Source organism: Psittacula echo (assembly GCF_963264785.1).
Source record: "Psittacula echo genome assembly, chromosome: 13".
Classification (NCBI taxonomy): domain Eukaryota; kingdom Metazoa; phylum Chordata; class Aves; order Psittaciformes; family Psittacidae; genus Psittacula; species Psittacula echo.
In genome coordinates, this window is record NC_137749.1 from 11,009,790 (window position 1) to 11,031,834 (window position 22,045).

Genomic DNA, 22,045 nt, shown 5'->3' on the forward strand with positions numbered 1-22,045 from the left:
GTGCCGCAGTGCTCACCCTCAGGTAACCGACCCTTCTTTGGGAAGCAAACAGCTTTTCAGTAAAAATCTGCTTTTTCTGCTCATAGCAAGCATTAGGACCGGAGCTGCAGCCAGCCTGGGACAAAAAGAAGGCATCAGTTCTCAGCTACACACCTCAGACTTAAGGGGAATAAAACATTGAGGAGGGCATTCAGAGAAATACATAAAACACTTCTCTGGATTTCCCTCCTCCCCCTCCCCTAAGGTTCTGGAATAACACCTTTAGATGCAGTTTGCTATTCCTTTATCTTCCCAGCCTTTCCACCTGTCCCAAAGTACTGCACACCACAGGTACTTTCAGCTTCAAGGCAGTTCCTTCCTGCCTTTGGAATGACCATAAAGGCTCTTGCTCTATTTTGCAGGGGCATTTTTTAGTCCCTGCCACGAAAATGCCTATGAATGATTTTCTGCACTTAAAAACCATTCTGGAAAATGTTCTAGAAGAGCTGATAGACAAATATTTAATAAAAATTAATTACTGAGAATTAACCAGAAAAATCTTGGCCTTTCTTTTAGGCTGTGTTGTCCTCCTGCACAGTGACCTTCTGACACACACCAAGGTAAGAAACTGAGGTGCTTTGCGGAGGTTAACCAAAGTGTAACTATGCTAAATACAAACACATCTGCACAGGGAGCAGCATTCTCCCATGGTTCCTGAGCCAGTCAGAGCTTTGTCCCACAGCTCTCCTCTCTAGAACAACCCCAGCATCGCACAGGGGGATTACAGAGATTCCTACCTCAGGTGCTGGGCCCTCTCTGCGCAGGTGCACCTTTGTCCTTGTTTCTCCGGTCTGGCCAAAGCTGCATCTTCCCAGCTTGAAGATGAAGCTGCAGAGGCTGCTTTGGGTCCTTTGGATTGTGGAGGCCAGGTGGGACCATGTCAGCTCCCTGTCAGCTCTGTACATGCCTTCTTGGTCTAACATTCCATTGAACTCTGTAACAAACTACTTGGCCCAGTCCTGCAGTGAGCCTGTACCTGCCCTTCCTCTGGACAGCTATCAGAGCACATAGTTAATAACTGTTTGACTAACATCAGCCTTCTCGTAGGAAGGGAAAAGGACACTGGCAAGAAGGTGATAGACTAGAGCGTGTTCACAGCGAAATTGCCAGGCCACAGACTAGAAGGGGGATACACAAACCTGTTACAGTTCTGGAGCTGATTTTTCTGCTGCATCTTTGGGAACAGCTTAGAAATTTTACTGCTGGTATTTTGAAATTTCCCTAAGGTCCCACTTAATTGTGCAAAAATGAGTCAGAAATTACCTGGGGTTGTCTGCCCAACCACTGTGGGTGAAGGAAACGCAAGCTGCTCGTATTTTGTACCCTGCCTAACCCTGGAATGCTGAAACTGTGCTTCTGTTTGGTTCTCCCTCTCTTCCTCCCCCCCTCAAATGACTTGGAACAGCAAGGTGAGCCCTGTCCTGCCACGCTCTGAGGAAGGCAGATGCTTCAGAAGGGGATCCAGACTCCAGGCAGCTCCATGTTCTTGGTCGGCGACAGGCCAAGGACATGGCTCACATCTCTGCTCCCCACGAAGAGTGTGTGGGTATTTAATTGTGTATTTAATTTCTCACCTGTATTTAATTGTGACAGCCCAGAACAGCTGCTCTATTCCTTTAGTCTGTTGAGAACTCACATGAAGAGACTGTGAGCTTTAGATGTGATATAAAATACATCAAATTTAAGGTGGGTGAGGGGAGTAACTCCTCACTGCTGTTTCCGAAGAAAGGATTCCAGTTAGGGATCTCCCTGCTTCCTTCTGTCTCATAACCAGCTTCATGTACACGTACAGCACTGTGAGGCAAACCCCACGATGTCCTTGGAAAGTGTGGCTGTGGCTCACCTCCTCCCCCTCTCCTCTTTCTCATTTAGGCATGACCCGACTCTCCCATCTGGGTGCCCCAACTGCAGTGTTGGCTCCACCTGTAACCAAAGCCTTTCCTCAGAGGGAGGCCTGGCCCTACCCACGCCCTGCTGGGTTAGTGCTGTCTGGGGGTGGCTCGCAGCAAGGGCTCCCTGTTTAATGCTGCAAAACTTGTTTGTGTTTTGCACTTTCAGCAGTTCTCTTCTGGAACAGCCCTGAGGAGCCACATGCATCACAGCCCACAGTCGCAGCAGCAGGGCTCCCCAGGAACACTCCATTACGAGGTGGTGCTCCCCATACTCCCTGCAGAAGATCCACAATGGATTTGGTGAGTCAAGGCTGTAGGCTCTTCAGGAGTGTCCTCTGTCAGCTGGGGTGCTCAGCACTGTTCTTCCCCTCAGGTCAGCCATGGTGCATGTACGGGGCAATTTCACTCTGCTCTGGAGAAGCTGCGATCACTTGGAGATGGTAAATGAAGGTGTGACATTGAGAGGGAGCAGCCTGAGCGTGGGCAGTGCAGTGAAGCAAAGCTCAGGGAAGCAGCTAGATGAGACAAGCGGAAGTAGTGGAACAGGCAGGGCCCCAGCGTGACACCGCACTGGGTCATTGGGGATGGAGCTGGACCTCAGCATGTGGGGTCATTGCAGGTGAGCACTGAACAGTAACTCTGTGCTCCTCAAGTCCTCCCTTCCTTGCAGCAAGCAGCCCCTACAGTACCTGTTCCTACTGAGTGGCTGCAAGGAGAGGTAAGTGTAAAACAATATCACTTCCTCCTACACAATCACAGAAACAAGCCGTCAGCAATCATCAAAGTGGTGATAAGGGCTGGAATCAGGACAGCACTGAAACATCTCACTCCTAGAAGCCCTCCATAATTTCCAGTGCATTCAGAAACATCAGAATGGTTTTCCAGCAGAAATACTCCTGTTGAATGCACTGCCTGGCTCTGTTCCTCCTTAGGTTTGTGAGAGCTCCAACGGGAAATGCAAGACCTGAAGCCTACCCCAACATGCAGCTGCCCTCTAGCGACCCGCAAAGGTATTATTTGTGTTGCTGGGACATCTGCCCTCGTGAGCACCCGCTGCATCGTCGAGCTGGTGCGTGAAGGTCCTGGTGGGTTATGCTCCTGTGTCTTGTGACTGGAAGAAAATACTACAAATGGATTCACATTAACATAAAAAAAGAGCGGGTGGGGACCGGTGGTCCTTTAAAACCGGGTTTTATTTGTCTTCTCTGTTCTCTTATGTGCAATAGAATCCTGCTGGTTTTCTGTCCACACAGATCTAAATAAAGGCACCATAGGAAAATAAGCATTTACCACTTCTGTGCTCATTGTTTGGACAAGGACGCAGACTGCACAGGCTGTTGTTGTCTTAGTCCTTTCCATCTTTTCCTGAGTTTAGAGCTGAGCTTTTGGCTGCTGAATCTTCTAAAAGTTATTATCTTGCCAAAGATAGCTGACTGAGGATATGTGCTACTGCTAAAGCTTCCTGGTAAGGTTTTGTGTGTCATCTCTTCATTTCCTCCTCATTGCCCAACACATGTAGAGATTAAAGGCAATTACTGTACTTTACACTCTTTCTTTCCTGTTGGGAGTAGTTGTTACAGTAAAAGCAGCTTTGGGAACAGAGGGGTTTTACTGTTTGATGGGTTTTTAATCAGTCCTGGGCATTGCAGCTTTTCTGTCCTTAGCTTTTACCCCTCCATCCATAAGCGGCTGAGAGAACAGGCTGCTGGGCTCCACTGGCCGGGATGGAGGGGTTTTACTGACCTGTTTTGACACACACAGGCAGCCACCAGAGCCCATAGAGAGGTAGGACCTGCATCCTCTCATCTGGCTCCTCTCCTGCTGCAAGTGGGGAAAAGCACTGCTACAACCATCACTTCAGCACTGCTCCTCTCACACGATACTCATTAAAGCCTGATCAGTGTGACCTGCCACCCAGGACAAGCACAAAGGTCAGGTCTCCCACTGTTTCTAACTTTGGCACTGGTTACACAGTACCACATAATGACCAATTTCTGCCAATTTGCTTCCCAGGCCATAGCTGGGCAGCACACAAGGACAGCTGCTGACTCTACTGAACAGTAAGGTCATTTTGCTGCTATCAAGCCAAAACAACACTCCAGTTTAGGAAAAGACGTATGCTCCCCTACAGGGCCAGGCTGTCTCCTGCACTCACAGCCATCACTTACAAGCCTAGATATGGCCTTCCATGCACCACATGTTGTCCAAAGAATCAGCACATTTTAACAAGAGGAGGGTCAGTTACTCATTGGTGAGGAAAACTTCCATCCTGAGCCTCAGTCAAGAGGGCCAAGACTCAATCTCTGTTGTGCACTATTATGAAGCACTCTGGGGCAGTGTCTTGTTTGAGTTGGCTTCTTCAGCCACGATAGGCCTTCAGCAATTGACCTGCTATCACCAGTCTTTGGATCTCACTGGTCCCCTCGTAGATCTCTGTGATACGAGCATCGCGGTAATGGCGTTCTGCTGGCATCTCTGTCACGTAGCCCATCCCACCCAAGATCTGGATGGCCTAAAACAAAAGGCAGCAGGTTAGGGAGCAGAGTCAAGGAATGTGCTTGCTGCACAACACAGACACCTTAAAGGCAGCTAAGCCCACTGCAAGCATAACTGCGGGAAGGAGGGAGAACACATGGGGTTGACTGCGGCCTATTTGCAATTGGAGGAATAAACAGAATTTGAGCTAGGCAAGAGCAGTGCTGATGTCCCAGGCAGAGAATTAATTGCTTCAGAGGTATCTCTTAGTGACCCTTGTTCAGCTAAGGCACTTTTGTTAAGGTTAAATAAATGCAGACACCAGAGGTCCTGCTCCATTTGCTCACTATGCTGCAAACATACTAGTGTAGTCCTGACTGGTGCACCCATGCTCTTACACATTGCTGATCCTGCTCAGACTGACACTGCCCTGGACAGCAGCAGGCATAAAAACACTTTAGTAATACAGCTGCCACCAGCCAGCATAAATCCCTGCCCACCTCTGCCACAACCCAGGAGGGGGCCTGTGCTAACCAGCTTCAGCCACAGCAGCCGGTTTGGTTGGTTGGGGTTTTTTTTTAAGTAAATTAGTAAATTCTATCCTATTTTCCTCAGACACTTGCTGTGCAATAACACAAACCCCCCTGAAGCATGCTGTAGATCAGAGATGTCAGCTGAAGTAGTTACCTGATGAGCGATGGCTGTTGCAGCTTCTGATGCAGCCAGTTTGGCCATTGCCGCTTCCTTTGAGAAAGGAAAACATCACTGAGGGTGCAGCTAGCACAGGAATGAACATCTCACTTGCACACTCACAGACCCACTGTGCAGAGCCAGGCCTGATTGCTGGTGCCAGTGCTGACCCCTCTCCCCTCTGCTAAAACCAGGCTGCACTCAGCAAGCTGCCGGAGGGCAGACAACAAGAGGGTGATGGGTTAAACCCTGACAGCAGTGCTGGGCACAGTGTGGATTTCTTGCCCTGTCACCGTGAGAGAAATGCCAGGCTGGAAATACCTTTGTGAAGGGCTTCCCATTGTCCTTCAGCATCGCAGCTCTCCAGGTCAGCAAGCGCGCACCCTCCAATGCCACAGCCATATCTGCGAGCTTGAACTGCAACAACAACCACCACCTGCGCTCAGATGGCAGCCTTTTGCCAGCACAAGGACACACAGCAGAAGTCTCCCCCCCCCCGCCAAGGCCAGCATTGCTAGAAGAGGAGCACCTCCATCCCAACCACCAGTTTTAATGGTGTTTGAGACAAAAAAATCACTGCCCTGTTTATCCCAAACGGTGCAAAGTGTGCTGCAGGCCTGAAACCACAGCCGAGAGCCCACATGAACTTTGCAGCACCACCAGCAATGTCTGGCACTGTCCCTTCTGCCTGGATCATACCTGCACTGCCTGCAGCTTTGTGATGGGTGACCCAAAAGCCATTCTCTTTTCAGCGTAATCCACAGCGCAGTCCAGAGCTGCCTGTGCTATTCCAAGAGCCTGTGAGGCAATCCCAATCCTTCCTCCATCCAGAGTTTGCTGGGAAAGACACAAAATGTTAAGTAAGTCATACTTTTATGACTTGCATTACACTTACACTTGCATTTCTGATCTTGCTGGGAAGCTTTAGTATCCTCTGGTCAGAGACTGCCTTGATTCAGAATATTCCTGGTTGTGTAGGACTAGAGAGCTATAAAACGTGCTGGACACTGCAAGGAAGCCAGGGGTGCAGGAAAGAAAGCACAAAGGAGAGGTTTTGCTTCTCATCAGCTGAGGGGGGAAAAAAATGAGGAGTAGAAAAAAAAAAGAAAAGAGCACAAGGAGAACATGTGCTTTGTGGAGCCCTTGAGACAGACCCTGGCTCACTGCACACCTGATGGCACTGCCACTAAAACTGAAAATCAAAAACACCTGCTCAGTTCTCATCTTTGCTCATTAGGGCACACCCTGAAGCACTGCTTAAATAACATGACCTGTTATTTACAGGTCACCTTGCCCACCAGGCTTTAACTGCTTCCCTGCACAGGAAGAATTTACAGCACAGTGAGAAGCGGTTTAATCTTCATAGTCTGGACGCAGTGGAATAAATGGGCTGTGCTCCAGGGAGCTCAGCTCTTGCAAAAGCCAGAACAACCAACAGTGTTTTGCCCCCACAGAAGCAACAAACATCTCCATGGGGTAGTGCAGCACTGCAAGGAATGCTCTGTCCCACAGCACCCTGACTCCTCCTCAGAAGTTGCACAAGTTGTAACTCAGAGTTCATTCACAGTTACAAACAACCCAGAGGTTGTCCTGGCCCTCCAGGACAGCTTTTCCTCTGCCACAGTATTTAAGAGAAAATGCCATGTTTCCCTTTATCTACAGGTAGAAACTGGAGGAATAGAGGGGTTGGGAAAGGAGAAAAATTAAAAACTCATCACAGCTGCTGACACACCAGCTCAGCAGCGTGAGCATTTCTTCATCTGAGAACTGCTGCATTTATCTACAATAAAAGTGATGTCAAGGATCTATGGCAAACTACAATTCATCAGCCCTGTGAATGATTTCCCATGTTGGCAAGAGGGGGTCAACTGCTCAGTGTTACACAGAACAGCTTATGCTAGTGGTGCCCACCAAAGCCATCTTAAGCCTAAAAATGGTTTTGGAAATGATAAGCTTTAGAACTACAGATGTCCACAACCACAGCTCACCCCGATCCATCTCTTACCATGGCAATTTTGAAGCCCATTCCCAGCTGTCCTAGTAGGTTGGCCTTCGGTATCCGACAGTCTTCAAAGATCAGGTTCGCAGTGGAAGAGGCACGAATTCCTAGCTTGTCTTCCTTCTTCCCCAGTGAGAGCCCGGCAGTTGGCATGGGAACCAGGAACGCACTAATGCCCTGCAACAAGATCCAAACTCTTAGGAATGGTGCCAACTTCCCATTTACCTGGCTGTCAACAGGCTTCCTCCAAACATTTGTGACAGAAGCCACATCTCTGGGTTAACAGAAGGGAGGGAAAGTTAAGACACAACAAAGCCAGTGCACATCAGCCCCTCCGCTCAGTGCCTGCACAGCTCTAAATAGTCCCCAGAACCTTTTCAAAGTGCTTCTCCTACACCACTCCTTTACTCCCACCCCTTCTTGCTGACTGACCCAAATGAACGCACCTTGTGCTTCAGGGATTTATCTGTAGTAGCAAACACCACAGTGGCTGAGGCGTCCCAGGCGTTGGTGATCCAGGCCTTGGTGCCATTCAGAACCCACTCGTCCCCATCCAGATGTGCCACCGTGGATGCTGCACCCGCATCACTGCCGTTCCCTGAGCAAGGCACCAGCAAATGAGGCCATCAGAGGCAGCCTGGGGCACAAACTCACCCCCTGCCTGCATTCTGTCAGCTCACAGCAAGTCCTGTAACCGGTGGTGTCACCACTGTCCCTCCCCAGGACCCAAACCAGAAAGGGAAAGGCACACATGTCTAAGATATGTCCATCTCCAAAGCTTTGCTCACACAGAGGGGATGAAAATTTCGAGCATGGACCATGGGGATGGCAGTTAATACCTTGGGCAGCAGGACTTCCTTTAAAGAGAATTGTTACAAACCACCCTTCTGCAAACTGTTACAATTTCACACACCTAAAATCCATCCCAAACCTGACTGAGGAAAGCAGCTACCCTATGTATGCTGTCTTGCAAAAGGAACAGTAACAGCCATATCACCTGGTTCACTAAGGGCAAAACATCCAACTTTCTCTCCTCCAGTGAAGGGAGCAATCCACTTGTGCTTCTGTTCTTCGGTGCCAAACTTGAGTATCGGCCCTAAATACAAGGACTTCAAGCATCCAGAGTTAATGCCTCTAGAAGGCACAGAAACAATCCATTAACTCCCTGATGTCCAAGTGCTCTTCAACCATGGGAACAAACCCCATTTCTCACATATACCCCTCTCCAGAAACTGCTGCCACCAGCCCTCAGTTCCACACCTGTCCCTCAAACACAACCTGAGACACTCACGTTATTGACGCTGACAATAACACCGGTGGAGGCACAGCCCCTACTGATCTCCTCCACGGCAATGGAATAGGCCAGGTAGTCGAGGCCAGCTCCTTTGTACTCCTCTGGCACGTCCATAGCCAGCAGCCCTAAGCCACCCATCTTCTTCACCTGCATGTAAGGAACAGAGAAGTAAGATCCTGTGCACCACCAGTGTTCTAGCAAATACACACAGACACACGGAAGAAAAGACAGGTCATAGCAGGGCTACACACAGAGAAGATGCAGACAACTCCTGGTGAATTGGGAATCTGACTGCACAAACTGGTAAGTGTCCCCAGGCCCTGATGATTTCAACAAGCTGTACACAGTCACTGTGGCTTAAGATAAAGCTCTTCCTTATTTAAAGAGCTCTCTTCAATACGGGGAAGGAGGAGCCTTCTGAAGGTAAAATAAGGATATACAACCCCACCAGTATTCCTCAGCATCCCACCAAAGCTTTTCCCTTTGCATGTGTCCTGTCAGTGGGAAGCTCTCAATAAGAAATCTAGCTGGTAAAAATCGTTAGAACTTTACCTGTGAATCTGCTGAGCTTCAGCCTAGGGCTGCACAAAGAAAGAATTTTACAGAATGAGTGACCCACAGAACACTTTGCAAGAAGGTGATTTTCTCAGTCCCATTAAAGTCAGGTCTGGCTTCCCACAGAATAGTTCATTACATTCCAAGTTATTCCACTCCAAGTTCCTCAGCTGGACGCTGACTTCTTAACTGTAAGCTCTTCAGAGCACTGACTGTCTCACTCTAGGTCTCTTGTTAATATTTGGCAGCAGACAAGAGTAACAAAAAGCTTTCCTCTGTTTTTATGCTTGATAAGATGTTCACTTATAATTCTTCTGGTTTTATACTTGATGTCAAGCTTTCAGTGCTGCAGCAATGTGTACGTTACCAGCCTTGCTTGCTTGCTTGCTTGCTTGAAGGGGAACCAAGGGGAACTTTTAAACAAGTATTTCTGTCCTGTACAGGTACCCAAAACACTAGACCCTCACATCAAATCCAGAGACCGAACAACAGACAACAACAAGTATGATAATGTTGCTTTAATAAATACTGTTTACATTTAGAATTCTCCCCTACACATTCAAGTAAGATGACTTAAAATCTAATGTAAAATTCTCAGGTAACAGTGAAGAGGAAAGCATTTTCTTCTTTAGAGTGAGTCTGCCTTCACTGGCTCTCATCTTCCTTACTCCTTAACAGCAAGCAGGGTGTATGACAAAACTCCACATGCCTGACTGTGCTTGCTTGGAGCCTTCTGCTAACGTAACTATTTTTCCGGAGCTTAGCATTTCATTGCAACAAACCAGGTGAGTTAATCTGCTCAACACAGCACAGAACATGTTGCTCTGTCTGTACGGCTTTCCATAAGGGAAATTTCAGGTTTGACTGCAATCTCAACTTCTCCACAGCCCCAAAGCATGACGAACATGCACCTACTATGCTCTGCTCACCTCCTTTCACCATCTGAAATGGACTCAAGTCCTCTAGACTTCCTCACTATAAACCATTTTTATGGTTATGTGTAGTCTGTAAAGGTATCTCATTGATTTTGTAAGTCGGTTGTATATCAGCCCACAGGTAAGTCAGTAACAGAACTGAAAATTCAGTGGTACTAAAGCTGGATACAGAGAAACACAAGTGCAGGTAAAGAGCTCAGAATGCTCCGCAGTGGGCATTACATTCTCCACACTCAAAGATTCTCCCACAAGCTGGTCTAAACTTCAATCTTCTACTACGGCAGAGTTTGACGTACATTTTGCTTGGGGCCCGGACGGCCCCAGCAGCCGAGGGAAGCCCGGCTCTGACCGCGCCCGCCCGCTCCCCCATGCCCTCATCCCGGCACACACCTGCTCGGCCGGGAAGCGGTGCTCCTTGTCCAGCTGTGCTGCAACCGGCATCAGCTCCTTCTCTGCGAAGTCCCGGCATGTCTGACGCAGCATCTCGTGGGTCTCCGGCAGCTCCACTGTCTGGTACACCGTGTGCAGCCGGCGGAGGCACCCGAAGGCCAGCGCTGGAAGGAACGAGGCATTACAGGCCGTTGTTTCCTTGGGCAGGAGGATGAACACGACCCAGGAGGGCCCGGCCCCAGGCGGGACTCCCGCAACGTGGCCGGGGGCCTCCCCGGAGCGAGGCTTTCCCCCCCTCCCCGCAGCACCGGGGCCTCACGATCCGGGCCTTCAGCAGGGGCACAGCGGGCCAGGGCCTTCAGCAGAAGCGCGGCTGAGGGAACCCGCCTCAGGCCCTGAAGGGCAGCGGGGCGTCTCCCCGCGCGCAGGCCGCGGCCCCCTCCCCACCCCGGTGGCGTGTCCCGCCGCTCCCCGAGCAGCCGCGGCGGAGCGGTGCCGCTGCCGACCCCGGTCCTAGCGGCCTCACCCCGGAGCGCGCCGCAGCCACGGGCCAGCACCGCCGTCGCCATGTCCGCCTCCCCTCGCCTGAGGCAGCGCGAGCAGCGCGCACGCGCCAGCCTCCGAGGGCAGCGCCCACTGGCGGCGCAACACCTCCAGCCCTCTCCCCCCGCCCAAAGCCGGCCACGTTGGTGCGAAAACGGAGGTTCATTTATTACCGTGACAAAATAACCTTTATACAAATACGTCGTCACCCTGAGGGGCACGGCCGGCACGGCCCCGGCACCGCGGCCTCCGCCCAGGAAAGGCCACAGAGGGGACAGCACGGAGGAGGTCGACGCGCCAGCAGCCCGAAGGCCACACTGTGAGAGACAAATACGTGTCCTGTAACAGCACTGAGATCCAGGCAGACAGAGACGGTGTTTGCTGGTGTTCGTTTCGTCCTTTGCTGCAGAGGAAGAGGTGATGGCTCCAGCAGGCAGCGCAGCCCTTGGCTTTGTCCTTGTTGTCAAGCCAAGAGGGAGATGGCAGTGTTTGAGTCCGAGGAGTAGCACAAGGCTGGGTAGCACAATGTGAGAGGACAGCAGGGCTGAAGACAAACGCTAGGAACCAGCTGAAGAGGATGGAATGAAACACAGAGCTGAGAAGTTGAAGAATGGTCCAAACATGGTAACTCACCACCACCACCTTCCTCATTCATCTCTGACTTTTAAACACTTGGTTTATTATTCCCAAGCCCTCAGAGAAGTGGAATAAACACCCTCAAGCACCACAGAGGAAGCTGCTGCTTCTCTGCAGCAGGAAACATTGAAAATCCCAAGGAACACACAAAGGAAGGCTTTTCCTACCAAAACCAGAGGACAAGGACAGCAGTACCCAGTCCATACAAGAGATGACCTTCCTTCACAAGGTGCAAGATGGACTCAGTCAATCATGAAAATAGCTGTCCCGGAAGTCTGCTTGCATGGATCCTAAGCACTCGCCTCAAAAATGGAAAAAAAGAGGTCCAATAGTAAAAGGACAAATACTGGAAAGATTTAGCATGAGTGCGTGGGTTTGGTCCCTTTTTTGTTAGGACAGAACACAGTCTGATCCCAAAGCTCTTCTCTTTCCAACTCAGCACACAGCCCAAGAGAAGCTGTCTGCACAGATACCTTTTCTGTTGCTCAAACTTCAGCTGACACTGAAAACACCTCCTCTGCCTACAGAACCTGGCTTAGGACAGACCATCCACCTGACACGGGTGAAATCCCTTTGGAATTTCTTCCTAGCTCACTGACATAAGTAGCTTTGACCACCAGTAAGGCATCAGAGCACACAATCCAGAAGGAAGATGCTCTGTTAAATGTGCTTTCCAAAGACATCAATTCCTGCCACAAAGAGAAGACATTTTATAGAAAGCATCCAAGAGGAAAGTTACCTTAGGGAAACAGATGAAGCGGGGACCACTTAAAAAGTTTAAAAAGTTTAAAAGTTTAAAAGATCCCTGACCTTTTGGATCACAATCAACTTTTTCAGTGCTGGGTTACCCTCCTTTACTTCTCTTGCAGGAGTAAAGACCTTCTAATTTGGCAAACAAATCCCACTGTAAACTAAGGGGGGGTGCTGCTGCCTGCACATCTTCCAATTTTCCTCCAGTTTTCCTTATCTTATTGCTGCATAGCTCATACATGCACCAACGGAAAAGCAACTGCTTCAAGGCTTTTTCCTCCTCACTGCTGGGAGGTAACGACTAAAGACAGGAATCCACGTTCCTAAAAGCATCAAACACTTGGCAGAGCGCTCTCCCGCTGTCCGTGGCGTTCTGTTAGCAGCAGCTAGATGGCACCCACAGCCCGACCAACACCCGGCCCCTCCGGCGCTGCGCCCCGACCACTAAAGGCAGCTCACACATGTTGGGATTCTTCCGCACTTCTACTGCTCACTCTGGCAACCGTCATCTTCCTTTTAAGAACCTTCACGCAGTGACACAGAAAACAGATGGGAATCGTCACAAGAAAAGCAAGCGGTTGCTTCATACAGAAAGTGTGATAAAAGTAACATTTAAAGGCACCTGGATTTATACTACATCCAAATTCAGCTCAGTATGCTACAATTTCCCAGGGACTAACTAGCACAGGCTCATCAGAAACTATCCTGAGCATCTCGGAACACTTCAGGATGGAAAACACACTTCCAGGCAGTTCTGCCTTGTCACAAATAGCTTCCAGCAAACATTCCCTACCTCACTAGTACAAGGCCTTTTGAAGACAACCACTGCAAGAGGCATCTCAAGCTCCACCTTACAAGCAGCTTTAACCAATTCTGGAATAACTAAAAGATTGCCTAAGTGGCTTTGGAAATACTGGAGGGGACTGATGGTAGCAGAACTGTTCATCTTTCCACCACGCAGACCTTGTCCTTCCGCATTCCCAAGACATTTGTTGTGGTTGCTCGGGATTAGTGCTCCACCCAGCACATCCATTTGTTGTGGTTAATCATAATTAAGTATCTTTCCAAGAGCTGGAGATTCTTTCCTGGCTGCCACCCCACACACTCTTACTGCTTACCCTGATGCCATCTGATCTTCTCCACCAAAGTTAGCATCATTAATCTGCCAGGTAAAGGCAGTAGTTTGCTACTGCTTTCTATGCATTAACAGGCTTCAGGCTGTGATGTCCAACCCACTTGATCCTGCTAAAACATAAACTACACTGAATCTTACTTAACACAACAGGTAACCAACAGTATCCACCCGGGAGTTAGGTTTCAACTCTCTCAAGGAACAAATGGAACTGGTACTAGGTAAATGCCTCTACTCTAGACACGACCAAATGCCCTCATACAAGAGACACAACTGACCAGCCCAGCGAGGGGACAGGAAAAGTGCCAGTCCAGAGAGCAGCAAAACAAGCAGAAAAGGGTCTTGTTAGCTGAGATTTTGCATGGTCAGGAGCAGGTCTCCCCTTCCCACTGCTATTCCCTATCACCAGATCCCAAACACAGCTGTGAAATACACACTCTGCTCTGGCAGTAACTACCTTGGCAGAAGAACTTCCTAAACCACAACTCAGCAGCTAAGCAGGCAAAGCAGGGATGGGAACTCAAACAACTAAAAAGAGAACCATGTCAATTCTCACTTGGTGAGAATGCCACTCCACAACACTGAGATCTGACCCAAGCAGCTTTTAGCTGCTAATACCTCAATCAAAACAAAGCAGATGAGCTGGTAATGCCACCCTGTCTCCTACCAGCACCTCTAACAGATCATTCAGGTTTAAAAGCATAGAGATTGAAGCTCAGGAAACACTGCTTCCTACACATTTTTCAAGTGATTTTCCACATTCTCCCTTTTTCCTCTAAGCCCCCTAGACTGACACCTCCCCTCCCCCTCACCTAGACTGACAATGTGCTGTCAATCTAAAAAGCAATACATTCTGTAGCAAAAGCCAAAATCCCTACACAAAGGGAAGCAGGAGAAATGGTAAATATAGGTGAGATTAACTTCAGCTCTAAGGCTGACCCCTGAGCTCCAAAACACAACAATTTGCACAGAAGGGTTCAGACAGAAATGCTATTAGACTGACCTGATGGCCAACCTGGATAAAGTCCCCCTTTCCCTTCCTATCTCATATCTCTAGTGAAATATCTGGCAAGACAGATTAATCTATTCTCATGAGCAGCTCAGGCTCCCGGAGGCAGAAGGAAGATTCCTGCACTGTTTAGAGGCTGAGTTAGTCTCTTATTTTACCTTTCCCACTGGAAACTGGGATGCAACCTAAAAGCAATGTCAGCCATGCTACAAATGAAACCATTGTGCACTAATGAGATGATCGATCCAACTGAAGGAAAGATCTGCTCTTCAGGCATCACTGGCTACTTGAAGGGGTAAAATTTTCCTGTTAAGAAATAGCTTACCCAAACAATCTGACCTCTTGAAAGAGTAAATCACCCAGCATGTGAAACATCAAAAGCACTAATAGCACAACCTCACTAGAAAGACTGTAACAAGAATTGTGTGACAGTGCCTCTGATCCATGACCTAACCAAAGTACCAGAAGGTAACCAGAAAAAGAGATTGAGAGGCAGGATACACTGAGTGCCAGACATATAGAGGTTACAGGGAGGTTTCCTTTCATGAGCTGTTGTCTTCGTTTGACATTGCGGGGAGGTTTCCTTTACTTTTATGAGCTGTTGCCTTCGTTTCATGTTTTCAGCCTCACGCAAGGAGAAAAGGTTTGGCAAGAAGCCTTGTTGCACTAGACAGCAACTCCAGTCCACTCCTGGACATCTGGAACGGGTCACACCATCACAGCATCCCGTGGACATGGAACAATTACTGTCCTCCATTGTAAGCATAGTCGGCCTTGTTGTGCATAATCAACTTGTTGTCCACAAAGTAAAAGCTGTCTGAGCGAGTCTCGTACGGGTTTTCAACCATCAGCCGGACTGAAAGAGAAAGCTCCGTTACATTCACATGCCTGCCACACTCCACCGGACAGCACAAAGCCAGAGTAAAAAGGACTCTGCCACCCTGCTGGATTTACCAGGCTGATGCTCTGCCCTGCCCAAGTAAGAGAAGCAAACTGCTCCTCTGAGCACACTTCAAAAGCTCTGGCCTGCCCTTTCTATTCTTCTATTCACAAGACAAGTGCTGTCAAAGCAAACAAAGCGGGATCAAGTAATCTCACACAAGAAGACCTTATAGAAACTGTCAGAGCCACCAGCGGAGCACAGCAGCAAAGCAGATGTAGCAATCGCAACAAAAGAGTGGTGGCCCTCCCATTTGTACACAGGCAGGTACAAACTCTGCGTCTCCTCCTGCACTAAGACACCCACACAAGGCCCCACGTGCTCCTGCTCTATTCACCCCCTGAGGTCAAATATACCCTGCACAGTGTGTATTTGCAGAGATCCTGGTAGGCTCAAAAACACACCTCTCTGGAAAGAACCAGCTCTGTTCCAAAGAAGACTCAAGCCCTAACAAGTAAGTACTGAAAACAGATGTGTGGCTACTAAGACAACCCTTTTTCATTGTCTTACCTTCTGGGTTACAGCTATGCACCAGGCACATCAACCCTCTGACTCTGATCAGTTCTTGTGCCTGTGACTTGACATTGTCTTAGGCTTACATTTTCAAAGAAGGAGACTTTGTAGCACAAATCTGTAATCTAGTCAAGATTACACACAGCTTAAGCCAGGAAGCTGTATCTATTCCTGTCCCACACATCCCAGTCATTTCTTTCACAAACACAGACAGGGAGAAAATGAGCATATGCACACACACACAAAACACAACTGGGTGTGGGAAAGGAGATACTTACTGAGATCTTCTGAGAGCTGAGGGAATTCATAAATGTGTTCACATGTGTTCCTGCTACTGGGGATGCAGAAGCCAAAATCAAAATCAAAGTTCTTCAGCAAGCGATCTCGGAAGTAATGTCTCTCAATCATTCGAAAGTTTGACACTGGTTTTTCCCCCACTGTGAATTCCACTCTGTATGCAAAAAGTAGCAAAAAACAGCCAAGATGACTTACTTCTCTTCCTACTGGGAAGAACAGAGCCTTGGACAGAGGCTACACAAGAATCCAACAGACCATTCCAGAGAGACATTGTAGTGTCAGATGGGCTTTCTCTCTAGTCTTTGACTCAGTTTTGTTATAAACTGTCAAGTGACACTCTGTAAACACCTGATTCTCCCTTCTTACTATGAACTCATACTCACGTTGCACCAACAGTCCGAAGGCGAAGAAACGCTGGGGTGAACTGGTAACGAACAAAGCGGCCTGCGCTGGCATCCAGTTCACTGCTGTCATCTTCATCCTCCTCATCTTGCTCTGGAAAATGCACCAGCTCAGAGTTACCCTGCTAACAGCGGACGCATAAGGTGATGCTGGCTAGTGGGTGTAACAGGACAAGCTGGCTATTACTGAGGCACTGAATGAAGACACATTTAACAATTGGTGTGAGACTCATACTGGCACTAAGTAATAAAGAAAAGATCTGCTGTGACAGTTAGTGCAGCCATGATGGCTTTGGAGCTGAAACCACCCTTCATCTCACAGGATAGCCCTCCTCGCAACTGAGAAAGCACATCAAAGGAGCTCTGTACCATAACCAGCCAACAAGGGAAGATCTACAGTTGATAGTACTGCCCCATCTCATAGTAAATGCTTCACACTGCAGAAGTAAACTCAATGCCATGCTAAAAGCAGAAGCAAACTCAGCTGCTATACTTACAGTAGTAAACCCAGTGCTGTGCTTAAAGAAAAGGAAATTATCACCAGGACACATTGAAGGATCTTTCTGCTTCATTTGCATGGGTCCTGCCTTGCAACTTCTCAGCTCCACAAGTGTCTCTAGCCTCCCTGCAGTGGTAGCATGACATACCTGAAGCAGATGGCTTTGCAATTTCAAACAACACTGTTCCCGTTTCAAGGTCCCGGATCTTAAACCTGGTGAAGTCAATGTTGTAAATGTTGTCTTCAGGTTTGCATAAATAATCTAGAAACGAAAGAAAACGTGTTGTAACGCTTCAAAAGATATCCGAGAAATTACCAAAAGGATTTGTTAGCCCAGCCCGTTAAGATGTGTACTGCAAGTTGTTTTGCAGAAGCTTCATGAAAGCTGACCAAAATGGATGCAAGAAAGGACATTAGGTACCGGGTAACGGACTGAGAAAGGGAAGGGATCGGGACGGAAAAGCAGAGAGCAGCAGCCCAGAGTGAAACGACATCCCCAAACCCCTGACTCGAACACCGAACTTTCCGAGAGCTGTAACAAAGCTGAGGCAGGAGCTCACCGCGCTGCACCAGCACTCGCCGCTCCCCACGCCAGCACACGGGCCGGCAGCACCGCCCCGGGCCGCCCGAGCCCCGCCGCTCCCGGGTCTTTCTCTCCACCACAGGAGCCCACAGCCCGGCCTCGCGGCACCCTCCGCCGCGGCCGAGGGGGGCTGATGGGGCGGCGCCGGGCGGTGTCCGCCTGGAACCGCGGGGCCAGCCGGGGCCCGGCCGAGCGCTGCCGGCCCGAACTCCCGCTCCCCCTCCCTGGGCCCAGCCCCGCACTCACTCTCCGTCACCCGGCACAGCCCCAGGACGTGCTCGGGCCGCACGGTCTCCAGGGCCAGCAGCTCGGACTCAGTCCATGGCGGCCGCGGCGCCGCGTCTCCCGAGCCGCGCCTTCCCCTCAGGCGGCTGAGCGGACCCGCGGACCCCGGCGGCGGCTTCTTTTCCGGCCCCGCCGCCGCCGCCGCCCTCGCCTTCGAGCCGCTCATCGCGCCGCCGCCGCCGCCAAGATGGCCGCCGCCTCCCTCGGTAGCTATGGGAGCGAGGGGCGTGCCCGCGGCGGGTCAGAGGGCACGGGCGCTGCCTAGCAACGGGAGCGGGCCTCCGAAGCTAAGCACGGCCGGGGGGGGGGACCCGCCGCCCGCAGGGCCCCGCACTGAGCACACACCTCGCGGGCAGCTCCTCCGGGGGGACCGCAGCGGGACAGGCTGCGGGTTACCCAAGGAAGCACAAAACACAACCGAAAACACCCCCGGGGCCAGCAGCGCCCCTCTCGCTGTCCCCGGCCCGCTCCTGTTTGCCAGCCGTGGAGCAGGGAGGAGACCCCCGCCCGGCAGAGCCCCACAGCGGCTCCTGTGTTAATTAAATCACGGTCTGGATCCCGCAGGGGTAATTACAGAGGGCGGGCGTCCCCCAGAGAGCCCCGGTCTTGCCAGGGAACGATGGGAAGCACTGCTTGGCAAGCAGCCGTGTCAGCAAGGGGATGCCCTGGAGCACACACACCACTGCTGGCCTGGGGACACCCCAATGCCTGTCCCCAGTGAGCTGGGACCCAGACCCGGGAAGGGGCAGACCCGTGTGCCCCAAGGAAGGTCACCCATGGAGTGCCAGGGCCCTGTCAGGCCCTCCCTGGGTCAGCCAGCCCCAAGCTGCGCCACTGCCACCCCGACTTCGTGCACCCCCTAAGCACACAGCGGGGACAGTGGAAGATGGTGGAGGAGTCTCCTATGCCTGGCCAGAGGGATGGTGATGTGCCACCTGGAATCACTCACAGGAGCACCACACTGAGGAAAGGATGCCTTTCTTCCCCAGAAAGGAGCAGCCAGGCTGCCCAAGGCACTTAAGAGCTGCAGTCATCTCCAGCCCTTCAGGGAACTGCAGAAGAACAAGAAACATCTGCATCCTCTTTTCAGACTCCAGTCAACGCGCTCAAGATGACTGGAAACAGATTCAGAGCAGTGGTTAGTGACGTTTGCTGCTGCTACTTGTAAGCAGCACCCGCCTCTATTGCCAGCCAAATGCCATTTCAAACAAGCCTGTTCCCAAATCCTCCTCGATGTCCCTCCACCCTGCGCCCTAGGAAGCACAGACCAAAGACCCAGAGCAGCTGCTCTGCAGAGGGCCAGGGTCCTTTGTCCCCTGCGATCAGGCACCTAGAGGAAGAAGATGCTGCTTTCTGACTGCTCCAGCCCCTTCCCACTGCCTCTGACGCAGCTTCAAGCTGAAAATGGGGCATCTTGCACAAACCTCAGAAAGCAGATTACATCTCTGGTACATCTCCTGACCGAAGCAGGAAGCACAGGGTCCACATCAATGCTCTTAAGAGTCACCCAGCTTGCACTTAATCCCCCAAAACCACTGGCAGCAGCTCTGGGCAAGCAGGAGCGTTGGGATGTTAAACTGCATCTCGCTTTGCAGTGCAACCAGTCTCCCGCTGTCCCCAGCACTGGAAAAGAGGAACCAGCTCACCCAAGTGACAATATAACTCTGTTTATTCTCCTTTAGCGCACTGCTGGTCCCAGTGCCAGGCAGTGGATTTCAGAACATTCCCTCAACCAAACATCCTGGGCAAATTAACAAAAATAAAACTGTTGCCATGTACCAAAAATAAAATAACCCACCCCAAACCTGCCTCTTTCCCCAAGCCAGTCCCTGCAAAGGCAATGCAATCAGAAATAGACATCTGTGCTTCTCACCCAGGGCCCGAGCTTGCTGCAAACAAAGGAAATGTCACTGCAAGTTGTGATAACACAAAGCAATGGACAGTAAAATTAAAAACCCCCTCTTGAAACCCCTTTGCACTGCTGACAAGTACAGATGGAGATCTCTCCCCACACTGCTTTAGCCTTTACAGACAACTCAGACCCGCAGCTTCAAGTAGTTTGTGTGTGTCCTTAATGCCAATAGCACAGGTCAGTCCCACACATCCCAGCCAGGCACCATGGAGCAGTGGGACCATCTGCCAACACTAAAAGCTGCCACAACAACGGGACCCAAACATCCCTGTCACCTGCCCAGCATCGCACAGTCCCGATGCTGCCTCCGGGCATGAAACACAAACCTGCCTCTGCTCCCACGGGCTCTGGGGCTGTTTGACCAACCTGGCTTGAGTGGGAAAGCCCTGAACACACAAAGCCCCCATAGAAACCAGGAGAAATTCAAGCCCCCACTTGCCAGCAAGTTCCAGGCACAGCTTCACCCCAGCACCCCAGCTCAGGAGCAGTGTGACAGAGCTGCCACGGTGCCACAAGCAAGCACATCCCCACCACGTGTGACTGGGAGCAACTCCAGTGCAGAGCTCCTGCGTTTTGGAATTCACACTCTCCCCAGTTAAACGGGCTCAAGCTGTACTTTGCCCCTTCCCTTGAAATCTCCATCACACAAACTCTTCAGCAGAGACCTTCGATGTTTGCAAAAGATGACTCACATTTTCCAATCAGCCAGCACTGTTTTTTCAGGAGGGAGGAAAGCAAAGCACTTGTGTTTCATTGATTACTTTTTTTTTCCTTATTTTTAATTTTTTAAATAAAGTACTTTTTGGGAAAGAAAAAAATCAAACCCTATCAATAACTTGCAGTAGCATCCCACTGATCAGACTGGGGACAGCACCGTCGCATCCCTCCCCCTCCCGTATCTTCCCCCCAATCTCCAAAAATAGTATTTAATATACAGCAATAAACTCTGAGCAAGCCAGAGTCCCGGAAGACATGGACCTGCTTTCACCTTTCCTATCCAACCCAGCACCATTTCAATGTGGTTGCTACTATAACTCCTGGGACAAATCCATTCAGATCCAAGGCGATACACACATGCCCCAGACCCGCTGGGTGCAGCACAGGAGGCCTATTCGTGTAATCACGTTTCTGAGCCTTCACAGTTCCAGCCTGGTGGTGTGTGTGTTGAGAATACTTGTCTGAGCCTATATGGGACTAGCCAGTGAAGACAGACTGGTGGAACCAGGCTGACGGTAAAAAAAGCATCCTTGAACTGTATTAGACTTTGGCATTTGTTGTGGAGATGCAGAAGCGCCAGTAGGTAAATTAGCTCAGTGCTGGCACAGCTCCCATTTCCCTTGGATTCTCAGCAAGGATATTTCCCTCCCCAGCACTTAAGTGCAAGAAGCAGACGGATCTCTCCCACATTTGAGCACCAAACAGAGCCTGAAACACTTGGTACCTTGCAGCTGCTCAGAATGTGTCTCGCATCAATGGCTGAAGCTGCTCTGCTGGTCCTCTCCCTCCTCCTGCTGTTTTCTATCAAAGATAGGCCTGTTCAGACTTCCCATACGAAGACACTTCCCTGACTGTTGCTGTCCTATTTCAATTTAAAGTAAGGCCAAGGGACAAAGCACAAATCTCTGCTCCTTGCTCAGACCCAAATAGCGCAGAGCAAGGCCTCAGCAAGCAAGTTTGAGGGGCAGGAACCCCCAAGCCACAATCTACACCCAGAAGCTGTAAGCACCAGACCAGGACGTAGCCATGACTCACTCAGCTCTGAACTGCACAGACACACAGGCACCAGAGTGTCTGGGAGCTCTCCATCCTGCCTCCAGGAGATTTCTGGGGAAGATCAGACCTGAAGGAGCTCTTCCAGTTCTTCCATCCCCTGCTAGGTTTTCCTTCCCATTGATCTCACAGGCTGGAATCAACGATACTCACTCACCATTCTCTGCTTGAGCTGTGACCTCCAGAGCTGGCATCCAGGGACAGTGGGGCAGTCCCCAGCTGATCACAAGGGCAGGGAATGCCTGGCCCTTGGGAAAAAGAAAAAACAACTCAGAAGCTCCTTAAAAAAAGAAGCTTCTTCACATAGACTTTTATTCAAAGCCTGAGACAAAAGGCACCAAAAAGAGAAGGGAATTCACTTGGCTTTCTGCTCACTGCCACCTGGGATACTCAGAAGGGTCACAGATCTTGTTTCAGTCACACACACAGAAGGAAAAAAAGGCCTGTCTTAAAGGTACAAAAGGAGGGGCTGATGGGGGGTAATGCAAACAGGCTTTGGAACCACT

General features: G+C 50.2%; 2 protein-coding genes across 26 annotated transcripts in view; one reads left to right on the forward strand and one right to left on the reverse strand.

Moving 5' to 3' along the window:
• Window positions 1–3,216, forward strand: part of SPPL3 (signal peptide peptidase like 3) — a 64,211-nt gene extending 60,995 nt beyond the window's left edge. For 3 of the 24 annotated variants that reach the window (XM_080628972.1, XM_080628995.1, XM_080628988.1), the window contains one exon: window positions 556–3,216. The gene's annotated coding sequence lies outside the window, so the exon portion shown is untranslated. The remainder of the gene's footprint in view (window positions 1–555) is intronic. The other 21 variants (XM_080628985.1, XM_080628979.1, XM_080628980.1 and 18 more) reach the window with 21 other exon arrangements.
• On the reverse strand, window positions 3,107–18,049 carry ACADS (acyl-CoA dehydrogenase short chain). 2 transcript variants are annotated; one of them, XM_080628971.1, is made up of 13 exons: window positions 17,819–18,049; window positions 17,138–17,251; window positions 16,473–16,584; window positions 16,071–16,243; window positions 10,270–10,433; window positions 8,387–8,536; window positions 8,093–8,204; window positions 7,542–7,693; window positions 7,102–7,272; window positions 5,796–5,933; window positions 5,418–5,513; window positions 5,094–5,150; window positions 3,107–4,443 (listed from the first exon to the last, which is right to left on the reverse strand). In XM_080628971.1, the coding sequence occupies exons 1-13, from the start codon at window positions 18,021–18,023 to the stop codon at window positions 4,291–4,293; spliced, it is 1,797 nt and encodes a 598-aa protein (XP_080485097.1). In that variant the 5' UTR covers window positions 18,024–18,049; the 3' UTR covers window positions 3,107–4,290. The 2 variants fall into 2 exon arrangements, with proteins under 2 accessions (XP_080485097.1, XP_080485096.1); XM_080628970.1 differs by lacking the exons at window positions 16,071–16,243; window positions 16,473–16,584; window positions 17,138–17,251; window positions 17,819–18,049 and adding an exon at window positions 10,796–10,849.
• Between the last annotated feature and the right edge of the window lie 3,996 nt (window positions 18,050–22,045).

Bases quoted from the DNA above. Each gene is read 5' to 3' on its own strand.
- ACADS (XM_080628971.1), bottom strand. From the start codon at position 18,023: ATGAGCGGCTCGAAGGCGAGGGCGGCGGCGGCGGCGGGGCCGGAAAAG. The intron at 16,585-17,137 runs GTATGTCATGCT...TGCATTTTCCAG, and splicing joins TGCAAAGCCATCTGCTTCAG to AGCAAGATGAGGAGGATGAA. The intron at 4,444-5,093 runs GTAACTACTTCA...CTTTTGTTTTAG, and splicing joins CAACAGCCATCGCTCATCAG to GCCATCCAGATCTTGGGTGG.